The sequence below is a fragment of the Geotrypetes seraphini genome, chromosome 2 (genome assembly GCF_902459505.1).
Source record: "Geotrypetes seraphini chromosome 2, aGeoSer1.1, whole genome shotgun sequence".
Lineage (NCBI taxonomy): Eukaryota > Metazoa > Chordata > Amphibia > Gymnophiona > Dermophiidae > Geotrypetes > Geotrypetes seraphini.
The window spans coordinates 340961689-340980292 of NC_047085.1; the positions used below are offsets into that span (position 1 = coordinate 340961689).

General features: G+C 43.0%; 1 protein-coding gene across 2 annotated transcripts in view; it reads right to left on the bottom strand.

The window, feature by feature from the left end:
• The window catches only part of TPK1 (thiamin pyrophosphokinase 1), a 412744-nt gene that overhangs the window by 254890 nt on the left and 139250 nt on the right, over positions 1–18604 (bottom strand). Inside the window, exon 4 of one of the 2 annotated variants that reach the window (XM_033930308.1) lies at positions 9366–9435. The exons of the other annotated variant lie outside the window; for it this stretch is intronic. Within the exon in view, the coding sequence (XP_033786199.1) occupies positions 9366–9435 (70 nt within the window). The remainder of the gene's footprint in view (positions 1–9365; positions 9436–18604) is intronic. 2 annotated transcript variants of the gene reach the window in all.

The window sequence follows — 18604 nt, forward strand, 5'->3', positions numbered from 1 at the left end:
GGCCCCTACAGATGAGAACATAACATAAGAATAGCCTAACTGGGTCACACCAATGGTCCATCATGCCCAGTAGCCCATTCTCATGGTAGCCAATAGTGCTGCCCGATTCAGAGAAAAATATTTCATTCGATTCGATTCACCCTGTTTTCGATTAGATTCACTGTTAATGACACCGCTTTTTAAGTTTAAACAAAGTATAACAATAAATTTCACAACAACAATAAATTTCACAAAGTACTTAAAAAAAAAAAATCACATTTTTCCATTAAAGCAGTTCTGGAGACATTTGCTTGAACAGTCTTTTTTCCCAGTCCATAAGCAAGCAATATGAAAAAGATTTCCTTAATTATCTACTCAAACATTTTTGCTATTTACTTTCATTGTACCTAGACTATTATTCAGTAGAAAAAATTGTTGCTGCTGAGTGCACCAATCCAGGGCAAGCAGACGCTTCCCCCATGTCTTAATAACAGACAATGGACTTTTCCTCCAGGAATTTGTCCAAACCTTTCTTAAAACCAGCTACGCTATCTACTTTTAACATAACTTCTGGCCACTTCATTTTTAAGCTTAGATCTTTCCTTCCAAACAGAGACCTTGCTAGATGTCAAATACAGCACAAGGTAACTTCACATGGACTTAACTGTGCAGGAAATGAATCTCCTCATACACCCACCATATAGTGCAAAAATGTGCAAAGGTCTGTTTTTTTCTTTCGATCACTACATAGCCTAATGCCACACAAGCAGCGCTGTTACAAACATATTCTGAAGGTCAATGCTAAGGTTGACAAAGTTTCCTTCCTTGGACCAGAAGGAGATACTGACAAACCACTGGAAGAGATTCTAAAACAACTACCCAGAAATAACACCCAAAGACCCACTCAGTGTGTGAACCAGTTGAGTGGAGTGGACTAACTGGGGGTGGAAATGGGCCCAGAGTTTGCTCAGCAGAATTTCCCAGACTACCTCTTCCTCTCAACACACTGACATGCTACCACCACCACCAACACTAGGAACACCTCACCGAGTATGCCAGCAATGCTTATAACTTTATAAAACACATTATTATATTTTCTTATAAAGCATATATTTTAACTGAACTCAGCCTTGCCATTCACAAAAATAGAAAAGTTCCCATTTCAAGCTGTCTCATGTACACTTTTCAAATCTAACATATTGTAATCACAAAACAGAAAATAAAATTATTTTTTCTACCTTTTGTTCTCTGATCAATATTCAAATCTTGTTGGTCCCAGGCTCTTGTTGTCTTGCTTGCCAGGGTCTCCTTTCTCCGTGCTAACCATCCGTCTGCCATCTCTGTTCTCCCCTTCCGTTTACCTTCCCTCTCCCGGAGATCTGGCATCTTTCCTTTTTTTTGTCTCCATCCACAGATTCACCTTTTCTCAACTCCCCACCACCCCAGGATCCACCATCTCTCCCTTTCTGTTCCCAACTATCCTCCTATCCAGTATCTCTATCCCCCCTCCACACCATCCCCTGTTTCCAAGTTCTCTCCCTTTCTGTTCCTTCCCTCCCTAAATCCCATTATGCACCATCTCTCTCCCACTCCTCTGTTTTTAGACCCATTATTTCTAACCCCCAAAGTCTGGCATATGCACGTATCTTTGAACCCCCCCTTCCCTCTCTCCCTCTGTGTACTTTTACACCAGGACCCCCCCCCCCCCGAAGGTCTGTCCCCCCTCAGAAGGGCTACACCCCACCCCTGAAGACCTGCACCCCCCGAAGGACTTTACCTCCCACCCGAAGGTCTGTCCCCCTCTGAACGCCTAAACCCCACCCCTGAAGGCCTGCACCCTCCCCGAAGGATTGTACCCCCCACCCGAAGGCCTGCACCCCCCCAGAAGGCCTGTCCCCCCACTTGAAGGCCTGCCTGCCTGTCCCCCCCAAAGGCCTGCACCCCCTTGAAGGCCTGTCCCACCCCCTTGTAGGCCTGTCCCCCCCTTGAAGGCCTGCCTGCTTGTCCCCCCTTGAAGGCCTGTCCCCCCCCTTGAAGGCCTGCACCCCCCCTTGAAGGATGGCACCCCCCTTGAAGGCCTGCACCCCCTTGAAGGCCTGTCCCACCCCCTTGTAGGCCTGTCCCCCCCTTGAAGGCCTGCCTGCCTGTCCCCCCCTTGAAGGCCTGCCCCCCCTTGAAGGTCTGCACCCCCCCCCCCGAAGGCCTGCACCCCCCCGAAGGCCTGTCCCCCCACTTGAAGGCCTGCCTGCCTGTCCCCCCCTTGAAGGCCTGCACCCCCTTGAAGGTCGGCACCCCCCCTGAAGGCATGCCCCCCCCCTGAAGGCCTGTCCCCCCTTGAAGGTCTGCACCCCCCCCCCCCGAAGACCTGCACCCCCCCTTGAAGGCCTGCCTGCCTGTCACCCCCCTCCCCCTGAAAGTCTGCCTGCCCGCCCGCCCGCCCCACCCTGAAGGCCTGATGCCCCGACCCACCCCGAAGGACCATTCGCCCCCCCGGCCTCCCCGCCCTACCTATGAAGCAGCCGCAGCAAGATCGCGACGTCAGCTATCTTTGCGCTGCTTAGGAGCTGCTTCCTGCGCCGGGCTACCTTAAGCTACTGCCCCCCCCCCACGCCCGAAGGACCGCTCGCCCCACTGACCTTCCAGCACACCTATGAAGCAGCCCGCAGCAGGATCAAGACGTCAGCAATCCCTCAGCTGCTTGGGCGCTGCTTCCTGCGCCGCGGTCCCGCCCCCTCCTCTGACGTCAGAGGAGGGACGGGACCGCGGCGCAGGAAGCAGCGCCCAAGCAGCTGAGGGATTGCTGACGTCTTGATCCTGCTGCGGGCTGCTTCATAGGTGTGCTGGAAGGTCAGTGGGGCGAGCGGTCCTTCGGGCGTGGGGGGGGACTGAGCGGCAAGGCCGGGAACACCCCCTCAGGGCTGGTACCCGGGGCGGCCCGCCCCCCCCGCCCCCCCCCTAGGTACGCCACTGGTCCACAATGATCTTGTATGTGCTTGCAAAACAGAAGAAGGGAACGCCTTTCTTAGAGAAAGCTATAATAAAATGTGAACAAAAAATTGAATGCTGCAATGTATCCAAGATGAGAAGAAATTTAGAAGAGCATGAAGAGAATACAACGCTAATAACATATGATTGGTGTGCTCATTTGCTGCACCCTCCTAGCCAAAAACTTTGGTGTCCCAGAAATAAAGACTAATGCTGTTGAAATTGCTCATTACTTATGTAACAATTATTTTGCTGCTGCAGCAGCTCTGAAAAGAATCGGTGGAACCAAGTACCTATAAATTCAAAATGTGGCCCTGCAAAGGGTTTGAGTTTGAGACCACTGTTGAGCAGTATATCAAGAACTGGCTTATTCTGATGACATCTGGTTGTAAATATTAAGATTATATTAGCAAGAATGAGTCTGTAGAAGACCATGATTTAAATCAAGTCTTTCTGACTAGTCCAGGGGTCTGCAACCTTTAAGACATAAAGAGCCACTTGGACCCGTTTTCGAAAAGAAAAAAAAACTTGGAGCCGCAAAACCATTATAAAACAAATCTAACACTGCATATATTGTTTCTTATCTTAATGCTATATACAGGATCACTAAATTGAAAATAAAATCATTTTTCCTACCTTTGCTATTTGGTGATTTCATGAGTCTCTGGTTGCACTTTCTTCTTCTGACTGTGCATCCAATCTTTCTTCCTTTCTTTCAGCCTCCTGTATGTTTCCTCTCCTCCAGACCTCATTCTCTCCCCCAACTTTTTCTTTCTGTCTCCCTGTTCCCCCTTCTTTCTGTCTCCGTGCCCTCCCCCAAGCCACTCGGTTTGCTGCCACCGCAATCGGGGAACAGCCCCCAAGCCACCGCCGTCCCAAGCTTTCCCTGCAGAAGTGTTGCGCTGACCAGCATTCCGCTCCCTGACGTCAATTCTGACGTAGGAGAGGAAGTTCCGGGCCAACAAGGCATTTCTCCTCATTCCATCCAGCCTGAGCCCCATCTCTCCTTGATCCAGCATTTCCCTTCTGTGTCTGTCAGAATTACCATTCCACCTATTTTCCAGCATCACCCTTCTTTGTGTCCATCTCACCTATATCCCTATCTCACCACTTTTTCAGAATCTTCATTTGTCTCTGTCCTTATCTTTACGCCATGTTCACCATTTGCCCTTTCAATGTCTTTATCTCCCCCCCACACACTTTTTCAGCATTACTTCTATGTCTCTATTTCACCTCCTCTTCATGTCCCCTCTGTATCTCTATCCTTATTCAGTAGGTCCTGCTTACCCTTTTTCTTCTTTGTGTCACTATCTCCATTTTCAGCTTTCCCCCCTTTTCCTTTGTTACTGCACCCTGTAGCTAGAATCTTTCCACCCTCCCTCCACTCCGGCCCAGCCCAGTATGAAATATTTCCTTTTGTTTCCCTCCCCTCTCTCTTCTCCTCCCTCACCCACGAGTCCTGCATCTGGCCCTCTCCCTTCTACCTGCACCTGGCAACACCCCCCTGCTCCGCGGCTCTCTTCAGCAACTCGTCAGCAGCAGTGATCAAGACAAGCTGCCGACATCGAGGCCTTCCCTCTACGAGTCCCGCCTTTGTAGAAAAAGGAAGTTGAAACAAGCGAGACTCGCAGAGGGTAGGCCCCGACGTCAGAAGCTTGTGTCGATCGCTGCTGCTGAGTTGCCGAAGAGAGCCGCGGAGCAGGGGATGTGGCCGGAAGCAGGTAGAAGGGAGAGGGAGATAGGAAGGCTGTAGATCTCCGGAGCATGACACCGACCCCGGCCAGGATGATTTCTTTTTCAGGCACCTTACAAGTCCAGCGTCGCGGCGGGAAATAGCCATGCTGAGCAGTGAGCTCAGCACTACACAGATGAAAGCCTTGCTTGCTGATTGGTCCGGCGGCACGGCGGGGCGGGGCCGCCGGACCAATCAGCAAGCAAGGCTTTCATCTGTGTATGTGCTGAGCTCACTACTCAGCATGGCTATTTCCCTCCGCGACGCTGGACTTGTAAGGTGCATGCCTGCGTGACACACTACCGGAGCCGCAGCAAAGGTGGAAAAGAGCCGCATGCGGCTCTGGAGCCGCAGGTTGCCGACCCCCGGACTAGTCATTTAAATCGATTTAATTTAAATCAAATCCACGCTGTTTCAAACATTGGGGTTCTTTTATTAAGGTGTGCTAGCCGTTTTAGCGCACGCTAAATATTAGCGCATCCATAGACTATAATGGACGCGTTAGCGGTTTAGCGCATGCTAAAACAGCTAGCGCATTAGTAAATGGACCCCATCATGCCCTGTCCTTCTGTTATTGCCATCAATGTTTCTTTAAAACACCAACCACAACATTTTCACATTATACTGGAATATTTCATACCAGCAAGTATGCTGATTCCAGAGCTGAATATCTGGCTGCCGGATATCTTCCAGCTGTGCCATGGCTCTGCCCACCAGACTGCCTTGGCCCTACCCAAATTGTGATTGGGTAGTCAGTGAAATTTTCTGTGGCATAATCTGGATAATTCTGCTGAAAATCCTAGAAAGGCCCCAGTAAATGGCAGTTATCCGAGTAGGAGCTGTTCCTGCCCATTTAACGGCTACTAAATGTCAGGTCTTGTGTATTTAATTTTTGTTGCTATTTGCTCAAAGTTAAGAAATCAAATATACAATTACTATAAAAGAAAACGTGACTATTTTCAAAAATGTAATTTCCGCTGCTCTCTATATAACCACTAATTCTTATTATATTTTCCTTTCTTAAACTCTTGTAAACTGTGCCGAGCTCTGTCCTTATAGAGAAGATGCGGTATATAAGCTTAAGGTTTAGTTTATTATAAGAACCAAATGGTAAGGGATATTTTTGTAATAAGGTTTGGGTTAATATTCAAACAGCATAATTTGTATTCGTTATAAAAAGTGACTGCAGTGTTTAAGGGCTCCTTTGACAAAGGTGCATTAGGGCCTTAACACGCAGAATAGCGCACTCTAAAATGATGTGCGCACTAGCCGCTACCGCCTCCTCTTGAGCAGGCGGTAGTTTTTCGGGTAGCACGCGCTAAAAACGCTAGTGCACCTTTGTAAAAGGAGCCCTAAATTGTCCACTTATATATTCAGTGCTACCATCCACAAAAGCAACGTAAGCATTCAGTGGTGACTGATACTAGCTACACAGATGTTTTATCTGCTATCCCAATAGTTAAGGAAGCCTTTTTGTTATCCTTATATTATTTTATCCACATAGCTATGCAGATAGTTGCTGAAAATCACTATCTGTAAGAATTTTCAGTCACATTATCTATACAGTGCTGCTGAAAATTCAAACAGGGCCCAGCTAGGGCATTTATCCAAACACCTGCTTGTAAACATCTGGGCCCAGATGCTCAAAGGTTTTCTATGCAAGTAAAAGTGGTTAAAACCAGTCTTACTTGCACGGAAGCTCCACTTCCGATGTTTAAAAGAGTTCTCCAGGGCTGCTACCGATAGCAGTAGCAGCCGCTGAGAGCCTTATACAAATACATTACAAGGAGCTCATTAGTATTCAAATGAGCACTCCTTGTAACGCTCAAAAGGGAAGAGAAGGGAATGCCAACCTCTTATCAGAGAGTTTTTTACAGCAGGTCTGAAGCTGCCAGTAGCAGTTGTGCGTGTGTTGTACGAGTGCTTCAAGCAAACAACTAAAGGCAGAGAAGAATTTGGCTCACCCTTCACATAATAATGATAAGCTTCAACTGTAATGAGGTGAACACTTACTGAGTTGGTATTGAGACCTGACCTACAGGTGAAAAAGGTATTCAAGCAGTTTTTGTGTAGGAGAGGAAAAAGAATCTATGGCCTTGTCCTCAGACCAGTTGACAGACCTTTTCCATTTGTTTGTTTTTTTCTTTTTCGTTTCATATTGTCGGCCCAGATGGCAACTAGACGAGTGAATTCCTCTACTGATTTATTGATCTTGCTTTCTTTCTTGTAGAAAGGAATGCATATTGTAATATCATCTGCGTATGAAAAGTGAGGTCTTCCTTGTTCCATCTATATATCTGCACTCAGCCCTTCAGCTATATGATAAGCTGTATTGTAGAAAAGCATTAGAATCATATCTATATTATTTGAATGGTCTAATATATGCTTATTAGTTGTTTCATAAGTATTATACTGATAATGCATTATATCTCTGTTATTTAAATTTCAGTGCTGTTAAATATGTATATTTTTGATATTGTTTCATGTAGCCTATTATTAAGTTTCAATTTGCTGACTTTAAGTTTACCTCATTTACTGTATTTATATTTACAAAATTGTAAGTTTTATGTTGAACTATACTTGTTGTATTCCACCTTGGGCGTTTCTCTTCATAACACTGGTTAATAAATCCAAATGAATAAAATATCCAGGTACTATAAATATAGGTGTTCCCAAAGGCCTGTATGTGTCAATTGAGAAAACCCATTCATGTAATCAAAATTTCAAATCATATGCTCCCACAGTTACTGCCTCAAGCCTTCAGCCAAACAAACATAGAAACATAGAAGATGACGGCAGAAAAGGGCTACAGCCCATCAAGTCTGCCCACTCTGCTTACCCACCCCTTGTCTATGCCCTAATGACCCAATTTCCTTATCTTGACCCTCGTAGAGATCCCACATGGGTATCCCATTTATTCTTAAAGTCTGGCACGCTGTCTGCCTCGATCACCTACACTGGAAGCTTGTTCCAATGATCAACCACTCTCTCTGTGAAGAAATACTTTCTGGTGTCGCCATGAAATTTTCCGCCCCTGAGTTTGAGCGGGTGCCCTCTTGTGGCCGAGGGTCCCTTGAGAAAGAAAATATCATCTTCCACTTCGACACGTCCCGCGAGGTACTTAAATGTTTCGATCATGTCTCCCCTCTTCCTACGTTCCTCAAGAGTGTAGAGCTGCAATTTGTTCAGTCTCTCTTCGTACGAGAGACCCTTGAGCCCCGAGATCATCCTGGTGGCCGTCCGTTGAACCGATTCAATTCTGCGCACATCTTTACTGTAATGTGGCCTCCAGAATTGCACACAGTACTCCAGATGAGGTCTCACCATGGCCCTGTACAACGGCATTATGACTTCAGGCTTTCGGCTGACAAAACTTCTATTGATACAACCCAATATCTGCCTTGCCTTAGATGAAGCCTTCTCCACTTGATTGGCAGTTTTCATGTCTGCACTGATGATTACTCCTAAATCTCGTTCTGCTGAAGTCCTAGTTAAAGTTTCTCCGTTCAAGAAGTACGTCCTGCATGGATTTCCGCTTCCGAGGTGCATGACCTTACATTTCTTAGCATTGAAGCCTAGCTGCCAGGTTGAGGACCAACTTTCCAATGTAAGCAGGTCCTGCGCCATATAATTCTGTAAACTGCATTCACTTACTATATTACATAGTTTGGCGTCATCGGCGAATAGTGTTATTTTACCTTGAAGCCCTTGAGTCAGATCCCCTATGAATATGTTGAAAAGGAGTGGACCCAGGACCGAGCTCTGCGGCACTCCACTGGTCACCTCCGATGTTTTAAAGAGGGTACCATTAACCACCACCCTCTGAAGTCTGCCACTCAGCCAATCATTGACCCATGCAGTTAGTGTCTCTCCTAACCCCATCGATTCCATCTTGCTTAGCAGCCTGCGGTGTGGGACACTGTCAAAAGCTTTCCTGAAGTCCAGGTACACGACGTCCAAAGACTCTCCCAGGTACATTAGCTAGATTGTGAGCCCACCGGGACAGAGAGGGAAAATGCTTGAGTACCTGATTGTAAAACCGCTTAGATAACCTTGATAGGCGGTATATAAAATCCTAATAAACTTGAAAGTTGACTCTCCCAAATCCAAAGAGCACGTGTAATACGGGTGCTTTTACATCAATGTAAATTTAGCAACTTTTTGGTCACAAACTACATGGGTATGCTGTCTCTGAAAAATGACAAAAGTTGAACTGATACAAAAGAACCAACAGAATTTGTCACAATCATGCTTACTGAAAATTTCCCCCCTAAATTACTTTGTCTAGAACCAGCCCTCATCAAGTTTAAAGCAACTCTAAAGACACATTTGTTTACAGAAGCCTTTGGAGTATGGTTGGGTTGAGATATCTCTATATGGATAATTTTTTTCTTTAGTCTCCTTTTCTTACTATTTGTTAGAAACTGTCCTCTTTTATCATGGCATCTCTTTCCATTTCTTATTATTTTATGAATTGTAAACCACTTTGTTATTGTCTTATGAAGAGTGCTATATCAAATTAATAAACCATAAATGGACTAATAAACATTTAAAAAATTGTTCAGATTTTTAGCTGCCTTTCAGAAGCCCCTTGAAGAAATTCTGAAGGTCTATCAACTATTCTTCCTAACCCTCCTAATAAGCAAATTTGAACTGAAAATGGACGTACCTTTCTTGCATTCCTTCTGTAATATGATATAAGCGATTAGCACCTCCATCAGCACATGCTCGGAGAATAGCTAAAATAAACATATTACATCATAAGACTACTAAAAATGTACAAATAAAATATTCATCCTGGCTATTTACCAGAAGAGGATAAAAATCTGCAAATATAAAAAAATTAAAAAAAAAGATTATATATAGTAGTTGACAGTACTATATACATTTATCTGCTTTTATCATGGTAGGTCAGGTAACAGAGATTCATCTTTTACGTTATAATGAATTGTAAGAAGCAAGTTTAAATTACCATCAGTTGATTAACAGTTGACAAGTAAAATCATAAATGCTGCAAGGCAGAAAAGCCTAGATAATGGGGGAGGGGTGAGAGTGGGAAGAAAAAAATTCTAAACAGTGCTGGCTTCTTTAAACGGTGCCTAGCGGCGCTTCTCAGCACAACTGTTAATCAACCTCTAGGCACCGTTTATAAAATCACGCCTAGTGGCGCCTAAGCAAACTTAAGCATCCTAGACATAGGTGCAACTCCAATAGGATAGCTTTTCACTCAGCTAATTTAGCGATAACTATGTCGGACGCCTAACACCACCTAACTCAACCACACCTATTCTCCACTTATAGCCATGCCTACTGCTTGAGACAGGCATCATTAAGCATCCATAAGCGTGAAAAAATTCATGAGCCTGCTAGTCTTGTGAAATTTGCCAAAGGATTTCATGGCAGTCATTTTTTCATTTCAGAAACTGCTGGGCAGGAACGCAAAGGGGATCGCTCCTGCCCCGCCTCACCGCTGGACCACCAGGAACCAAAGGAAGATATGCAGGGGGAGTGGGAGTGAGAGAGTCCATCAGCCTTGGACTACATGTTCAAGACAATGTCCTTACCAGCCGTAGAGACTGGCATCAGTCGGCAAAATCAACCAAGAGGAGATGTGGAGAGGCTGACTACAGTGTCAGCCACCAACATAAGCTCTGCCGAGCCTCTACCATCCATTCCAGTAGCTTTTGGAATAAATTTGTCTTTGGGGACTATCGGGACAACAGAGCATGCTGGGAAGGACGCATATGAGCCCTTGCCCAAGGGACCACTTTTATGGTCACTGTCCTGGAACCTGGTATCTGGAGATAATTAAACCAGAATAATTGGTAAAAAAAACAAAAACAAAAAAAAACCCCTTTTAATGCTGGCCTACATTGTAAGTAGATATGGCCTCTATACTTATCGCGGCAAGGGATCTCCCTGCCATGATAAGTATAACGGCCGCCAGTCCCTCCCCTTCTGAACGAACGATTCAAGAGGGATGCCAAATCCTCCTGCCCGATAGACTCCCTACCCCGAAAAATGGCAGCAATACGGTGCCCAACCCCTCCTGCCGGAAGACCCCACCCCCGAAGTTCACCAGCAGGAGGGTGCCCAACCCCTCCTGCTGGAAGACCTCCCCACCCTCAAACCAATGAGGTAGGAGGGATGCCCAATTCCTTCTGCCCAGAAGACCCCCCATGAACCAACGAGGCAGGAAGGATGCCCAATTCCTCCTGTCCAGAAGACTCCCCCCCCCAAACCAATGAGGCAGGAGGGATGTCTAATCCCTCCTGCCTAGAACAGCCCCACCCCCGAAAATCACTGGCATCAGTAGTCAGATACACAGCCTGAATCGTGTAATCTGTGTGCAGAAACAATGACTGACTACTTTAGTAAAATGTAGAATTTTGGCAGGGTTGACAACTTCTGTAGTGTGTTTTTGGTTTAAAAAAAGATTTATTGCATTAGACCGAACAGTACTGTTTCTACAACTGTATCGTATTACATTGTATTCGGTGTGTTTTTGGTTGAATAAAAGTTTTATTGCATTTGACTACAGTGTACTGTAATTTTATGACTGACAAGTCGTACTCCTATTAAGAGCACACTCTGTTTAAGCACATGTGGCGATCTGGTCCGACTTAAGTGGAGTCTACTGTGTGCACATAGTTTGAAAGAAACATTCATAGGCATCATGTAAATTAGCCCAAAAAACCTGTGCATGCCAAAAAGTGTGGGTAATTTTCAAAGTAGAATACATACACTTTTATTTATTTATTTTTTTTATTTGATTTTCAAACTTTGACAGCGTAATACAATTAACTGAACATAAAATACTGCATATAACGCACTATTAACTACACAAGTAATACATAAAACAATCATTTTCTCCAATTCTCCTCCCAATTATTAATACAATAAGACATATGATGTGATTACAATATTATAATTAAGTAATTTAAATCCTCAAAATACATTTCCCTCCCCCCACCCACCCACCCTGGATGTGTAAGGAAATCTAAGAAAAGGAAAGATACATGACCCTTATTGCGAGGTAACAAATGTATTCAATGGGTTCCACACTTTATTAAATGAACTACTACACCCCATACATTCCACATTCATTTTCTCATATTTATATGTGGTACACACATTTGCCCACCAAATAGACTGAAATTACATGTGCATATTTTATATTTCTAGAAAGTAAGAAGTACACGAGTACAGGTTCTAAAAACCCTGAAACCAGAATCCCAAGGTCCAGTTAAAAGCCAACCTCTTTGAGAGTGCTTTTGACTCCTAACTCTTCTCACCTTGGGTTCTGCATCCCCAACCCTATAGGTCATGTCTGTCTGTCCAAGTTAGATTGTAAGCTAAATGTCAAAATGTACAGTGCTGCGTACTCTTTTCAGCGTTATATAAATGATAAGTAGTAATAGTGATATGGTGATATGGGGACTAAAATTAGGCCAGGGTACACCCGGTGAGGGCCTCCACGTGTGTGGATCACCGGACTTGATGGACCCAGGGTCTGATCCGGAGATGGCAATTCTTATGTAGTAGTAGACAGGAACAAGTTCTGTTATGAAGAGTTACACAGGAAACAAAGTCATTATTGTGAGTAACATTTTGTCTTTGTTGCTGTATGCTTGCTGATTATAATGGGTTTCCAATTGTGCCATGACAGTTAAATCTATTCTTATACCCTATTACTAGTTTAGAAAAGTACTAAAATAATACATATCTACTCACAAGATCTAACTGCATTCTGAAAACTCTCTTTTGCTGTATGAGCTACACTGTAGGCATCCTTTCAGGTCTTTAGCCAAAATGTACAATGAGCATTAGGACTTTTCTTTTTGCTGATTCCAATACATAAAACTCATATGCTTTTAAGAAAGTAAAAAATGCAGTGTAAGTGCATATGGGGGGGGGGAGGAAGGCAAGAGTTACATAATAAATCAAGTCTGCCATTTTTCATTTATTTATCCTTGTTACTCCATTGGTGTTTTAGAGTTGGGAAAGCAAACATGCTTTATATGTTATGAATACATTGTATATAGATTAATTCTGCCATTTCCTTTTATTTTTAAAAAAAGGATATAAAATGACAAAGCAATAGTTATTCAATGTTAATTGTGTGAGATTTTGCCTTTCAGAAACCTCAAGGTGCACAGTGGTGTAATTATTCTCTTTAGCATGGAAGTACAATGATTTGGAAACCCCTTAGGGCAGAGTTTCTCAATACATGGTATGTATACCCTTAGGTGTATATGAGCCGCTTATTGGGGGTACGCAGCACAGCACAGGGGGTCTCCAGCCCTCCTGTCTCCTTAATTGCTATTGCCGGGGACTCCATGCCCTCCTTCCTGCCCTCCAGCTGCATACCCCCTCCACCGAAGCCGACCAGAGCTGATGTCGGAGGGAAGCCTTTCAGGTCTGCGGGGGATCCCAGTTACTTGCTTCCAGGTGGGCTGCTCCTTCCTGCCTTCAGCCACACAGGGACGCGGGCAGCGGCTTATGCACACTACATGTGGCTGACCCAGAAGCCTTCTCTCTGACATCACAGTTGATGTCAGAGGGAAGGCTTGTGGGTCAGCCATATGCAGCGTGTAAAAGCCAATGCCCATGCCCCTTTGTGGCTGAAGGCAGAAATAAGCAACCCAGCTAGACGACCCTGATGGGAGCGATTGCGGCCCTAGAGCGAGCAAGTAAGGGAGAGAAGGGACCTGGGAAAAAGGAGTTGGGGGGAGAGTTTGTTGGGACATGGGAGGGGTACAAATTTGGGACAAAGGCTGGCAGGGAGGAGGCAAAAACTCAGGGCACAAAAGGAAGGTAGGGGCATGAACATGGGACATGGGAGGGAGGAAGGGGGCACTAATTTGGGACATTGGAAGGAGGGAATAGAAAAGGAGAATTGTTGGGCATGAGTATGTGAGTGAGAGGGAAAGAGATGGTACACATGGGGAAAAGAAGAAAGAGGAAAATTGGACATAGAAAGAGAGGAGTGAGGTAGGGATGCATGGGGAATAGAAGGATGAGAGGGAGAAATGTTGGATATAATGGTTGAGAGGAACACAGGTACAGACTGAAAGGGATGCAAGGGAAAGGAATGTTGGACAGAGTGATGAAGGAAAGATGTGGCATAGTGCTGGAGAGGGATGATGGAGAAAAGGGCATGGGGCTGGTGGGCAGTGGTAAAAATACTGCATATGATCTAGGGGATAAGAGAGGGAGAAATGTTGGATGTAGCAGTAGAGGGGGTGGAAGAGATGCACCCTGGATCTCTCTCTTTTTCCCCACTCCCTTTGCAGCAAGGGAGGGAATGAGAGAAAGACAGATGGACAGTGAGAGAGAGGGAGATGTGTTCCCGATGGGGGTGGAGGAGAAGAAAAGTTGGACTTATGGAGGGAGGGAGTCCGAAGGATAGGAAGCATGCAGGAGGCAGAAAGAAAGAAATATTGGATGCACAGTCAGAATGAAGTGCAACCACAGACTCATGAAATCACCGGACAACAAAGGCAGGAAAAATGATTTTATTTTCAATTTAGTGATTGAAATGTTTCAGCTTTGAAAATTTATATCTGCTGTCTATATTTTGCACTATATTTGTCATTACTGAGGTTACATTGCATATTTTAAAGTCATCTGCCTTGACCTCTTTGAAAAAACAACCAACCAACCAAATGATAATTAACATTTTCTCTGCATACAGTGTGCTTTGTGTTTTTTTAATTTTGTGGTTACTATTATGTATTAATAAGATTATATTGTGTGCATATGAGGAATGAATGGAAAAAATTGCATTACAATTAGTAATATTATTATAGGGTGGGGTTAGGGGCAGAGCTTGTCTGGGTCTGGGGCAGAGCTTGGGCAGGGTACTCTATTGATATTTGTTAGACTAAGGGGATACTTGGCTTGAAACTCTGCCTTAGGGAACCACTGCATAACATACTAACAAGAAACATTATTGAAGGAATTGTTTTAAACCAAAGGAGAAAGCAGGCAGAGCCTGAAGGAAAATACCCCATATCAACATTTAGGGTAGGCCCTAGACTGGTTCATCAGGACTCAAAGAAGGAAATTAACAGGTACAAATAAATGCCTCTGAAATTAGAAAAATTATGAGTTTTGGTAATGATATATCTGCAGTGTTTGATTTGAAAGACCATAATGTAATGTTGAATAGATTGAGTGCTGTGGGAGTGGGTGGTAAAGTGTTGAATTTTTTTTTAATTTCTTGGCTAAATTAAGATATTGTATAAAAGGAGCTAATTTAAACTCTGATATTTGACTGGCAGATTATGGGGTTCCCCAGGGCTCACCAATTTCACCCTTACTTTTTAACTCGTATATGAGCCTTTTGGGGGAATGGCTGGCTAGTTTAGGAATATTTGTCTTATCTTGCGTGGATGATATATTTGACTCCAGGTTTAGAAAATTTTGAGGAGGCTTTTAGATTTATTCAGAATACATTAATATTAGTTGATAATTGGACATCTAAGAATTTTTTAAGATTGAACAGAAGACCAAGTTGGGTTGTTTTGGTAATCCAGAAGGTTTTATGGGTAAAAAAAAATAGTATTGTCTACTGGCGAAATACTTATAGCTGAAGAGAAATCTAGGGTTTTGGGCATTATACCGGATTGTGGTTTGACTTTTGAGAACCAAGTTAATGAATTGAGTAAGAAGGGTTTTTTTGATTAGGTAACTATGTTCTGTCCTTTCTACTAACAATTTTCAAACAATAGTTAGGGCAATTATTTTACCCCAGTTAGATTATTGTAATTTATTGTACTGTGGTATTATACTCAAGTTGAAATATAGGCCTCCTTTTACGAAACTGCAAAAGCAGTTTGTAGAGCAGGGAGCTGCGCTGAATGGCCCGTGTTGCTTCAATGAGTTCCTATGAGCGTCGGCTCCCCGCACTAGAAACTGCTATCACAGGTTTGTAAAAGTGGATAATTTGAATTGCTTCAGAACACAGGGGAACGTCTGATATTTAAAGCTAAGAAATATGATCAGGTGACTCAATTTTTAAATCAATTGCACTGGTTGACGGTTGAGAAGAGAATAAATGTTAAAGTGGTTCCATCGATATATAAAATGTTATATGGTATGTGACCTGAAGGTTTATTAAGATATTTATCCTTTTCGGTAAGTAGAATTGCTTCTCATTCCTAGGATTCTTTGAAGCTCATTTATTCAATAAGTAAATATATTTGCTTGAAGTCTTTGATGGGTAAATCTTTTGAATATGTAGGAACCAAACTTTGGAATGATCTTCCTACTGAATTAAGGAAAGTATCTTCATATTATATCTTTCAAAAAAAATTTAAAAACTCAATATTTTAATTGATTTATTGTAAATTTACTGAGAACTTTGATGTATTATTTTTAAATATTGTTATCCGTCTAGATGTACCTTTTCTTAAAATATTGTTATCTGTCTAGAATCGATGAAGTCAATGAAGTCATCCACACAATTTTCGGCGGCGGCAAAAAGAGCAAACAGAATGCTAGGAATGATAAAGAAGGGGATCACGAACAGATTGGAGAAGGTTATCATGCCGCTGTACCAGGCCATGGTGCGCCCTCACCTGGAGTACTGCATCCAGCATAGTACTACTCGAAAGGGTCCAGAGAGCAATTAAGATGGTTAAGGGGCTTGAGGAGTTGCAGTACAGCGAAAGAGTAGAGAAACTGGGCCTCTTCTCCCTCGAACAGAGAAGACTGAGAGGGGACATGATCGAAACATTCAAGGTACTGAAGGAAATAGACAGTAGATAAGGACAGGTTGTTCACCCTCTCCAAGGTAGGGAGAACAAGAAGGCACTCTAAAATTGAAAGGGGATAGATTCTGTACGAACGTAAGGAAGTTCTTTTTCATCCAGAGAGTGGTGGAAAACTGAAACGCTCTTCCGGAGTCTGTCATAGGGATTCAAGACAAAGTTAGACAAGTTCCTATTGAACCGGAATGTACAGAGGTAGGGCTAGTCTCAGTTAGAGCACTGGTCTTTGATCAGAGGGCCACCGCGTGAGCAGACTCCTGGGCACGATGGACCACTGGTCTGACCCAGCAGCGGCAATTCTTATGTTCTTATGATTTGAGATTACAGCAGGCTATATATGTTATATAGAATAGAATAGTTTGGAGGAAAACGGGATGTAGATTCTGGAGATACAAACGTAAAGTATTCTCCAGGAAACAGCAAAGCAGAATGAAGACTGAAAATTTTCTTCTAAAGGATGGCAGAGAAAGAAGATTTGTCCAATTTGTCTCATTAGATACCTCCTCAAGTCCTCCACCACCAGAAGGGCAGATCTGGAGAAGAAACAGGCAAACAATGTCACTGATGATGACTATCTATGCCCAAGTGAGCTCTTTAAAAGCCCAAATGCCACCCTACTGATGGGATGTTGTTTTGTTTGGCTTTTTAAATTGTGATCTTTGTGGTCTCTGAAGCTCATATAGAGCAAAATAATTCCATTACTGATATTCATATCAGGCTAACCCATTTTTATTCTCCCTGCAAATGTTATAAGGAACAATATTTATGAGGCACAAAGGCAAGGCCAAAAATAAAGAAGACCAAAAAAAAAAGCCATATATATTCACAGCAATTTGCAGACAATTAAGAAACTGGCAGGAACCTGCACTTTCCATATTATTAAAGCTATGAACTACATCCCAGTTTCTAAAAGCTGTGAAATATATTAAGCATAAAACACACAGAATCACTTTGAATATTTAAATAGTAGTTCATCAATTTTAAACACACAAATCAAAGAGAAGAGGTGCCAGTGAAAAGACAATGAAGAAATACTTCAGCTTCAGAGATGATCACAAAGTGCTCTATACTTTTAACAACCCACTCAATTTTACTGCCATGAAGACTGGGCCTATATGGAGCTGAGGTTGTGAAAACTAGGTACAAGTGATGCTTTACAAATCCAAATAAACATTCTTTCACGTTTATTTCTGAGACTATGGTCATAAACATCTAATTATACTAATTTACAAAGCTCTGATTGAACCACTAAGGGTTAAGACCAAGGCACATCTTTAGAAATCAAGCAAACCACTGTAAAACAAAAACAAAACAGTGCACAACATACACAACAAAAGGAAAGTAAAATTGTAGAAACTTCATAAATATCGCAATAGACAACCGGAGCCTACTGAACCTACTTAAGCACTTACAAGAGTGCTTTGCAGTGTTCCACAATGTTCACAACATTTTTTTATACTTTCTTTTTACCTGTTTTTCCTGTTACACATAACCATTCTGGTATTTAACAATGGCACTTCTCATTTCAACAATCTCTTTTCCCCCTCTCTTCCTGCTCCTCATTCTTAAATAGTTTATTTAAACTTTATATTCTGCCTAGCAACCAGTGATCGCAGCAGTTTACAAGTTTCAAGTTTATTAGGTGTTTTATATATCATCTATCAAGATTTATCTAAGCGGTTTTACAATCAAGTACTCAAGCATCTTCTCTATCTGTCCCAGTGGGCTCACAATCTATCTAACGTACCTGGGGCTAAGGAGGACTGAGTGACTTGCCCAGGGTCACAAGGGTCACAATATGACTAAAACATGTATGTAAGTGTAAAACAGAAAAATAACATTTTAGATAGGAAAGACCAACCCCCCTCTTTTACAAAGGTGCACTAAGCTTTTTAACGCATGTTAAACGCTAATGCGTGCATGTTATCCTATGGACGCATTAGTGGTTAGCGCATGCTAAATCCGCGTTACAACGCTTAGTGCGCCTTTGTAAAAGAGAGCCCAAAGTCACACATGCGAAAGTTTTAAAAAGCACATATAGTAGATAATATGACTCACTCTCCTTAACTCCTGAATTATCTGGAAGATTGAATGCATGAGGGGAATAAAAAAATGATGCCGTTAATCTCTT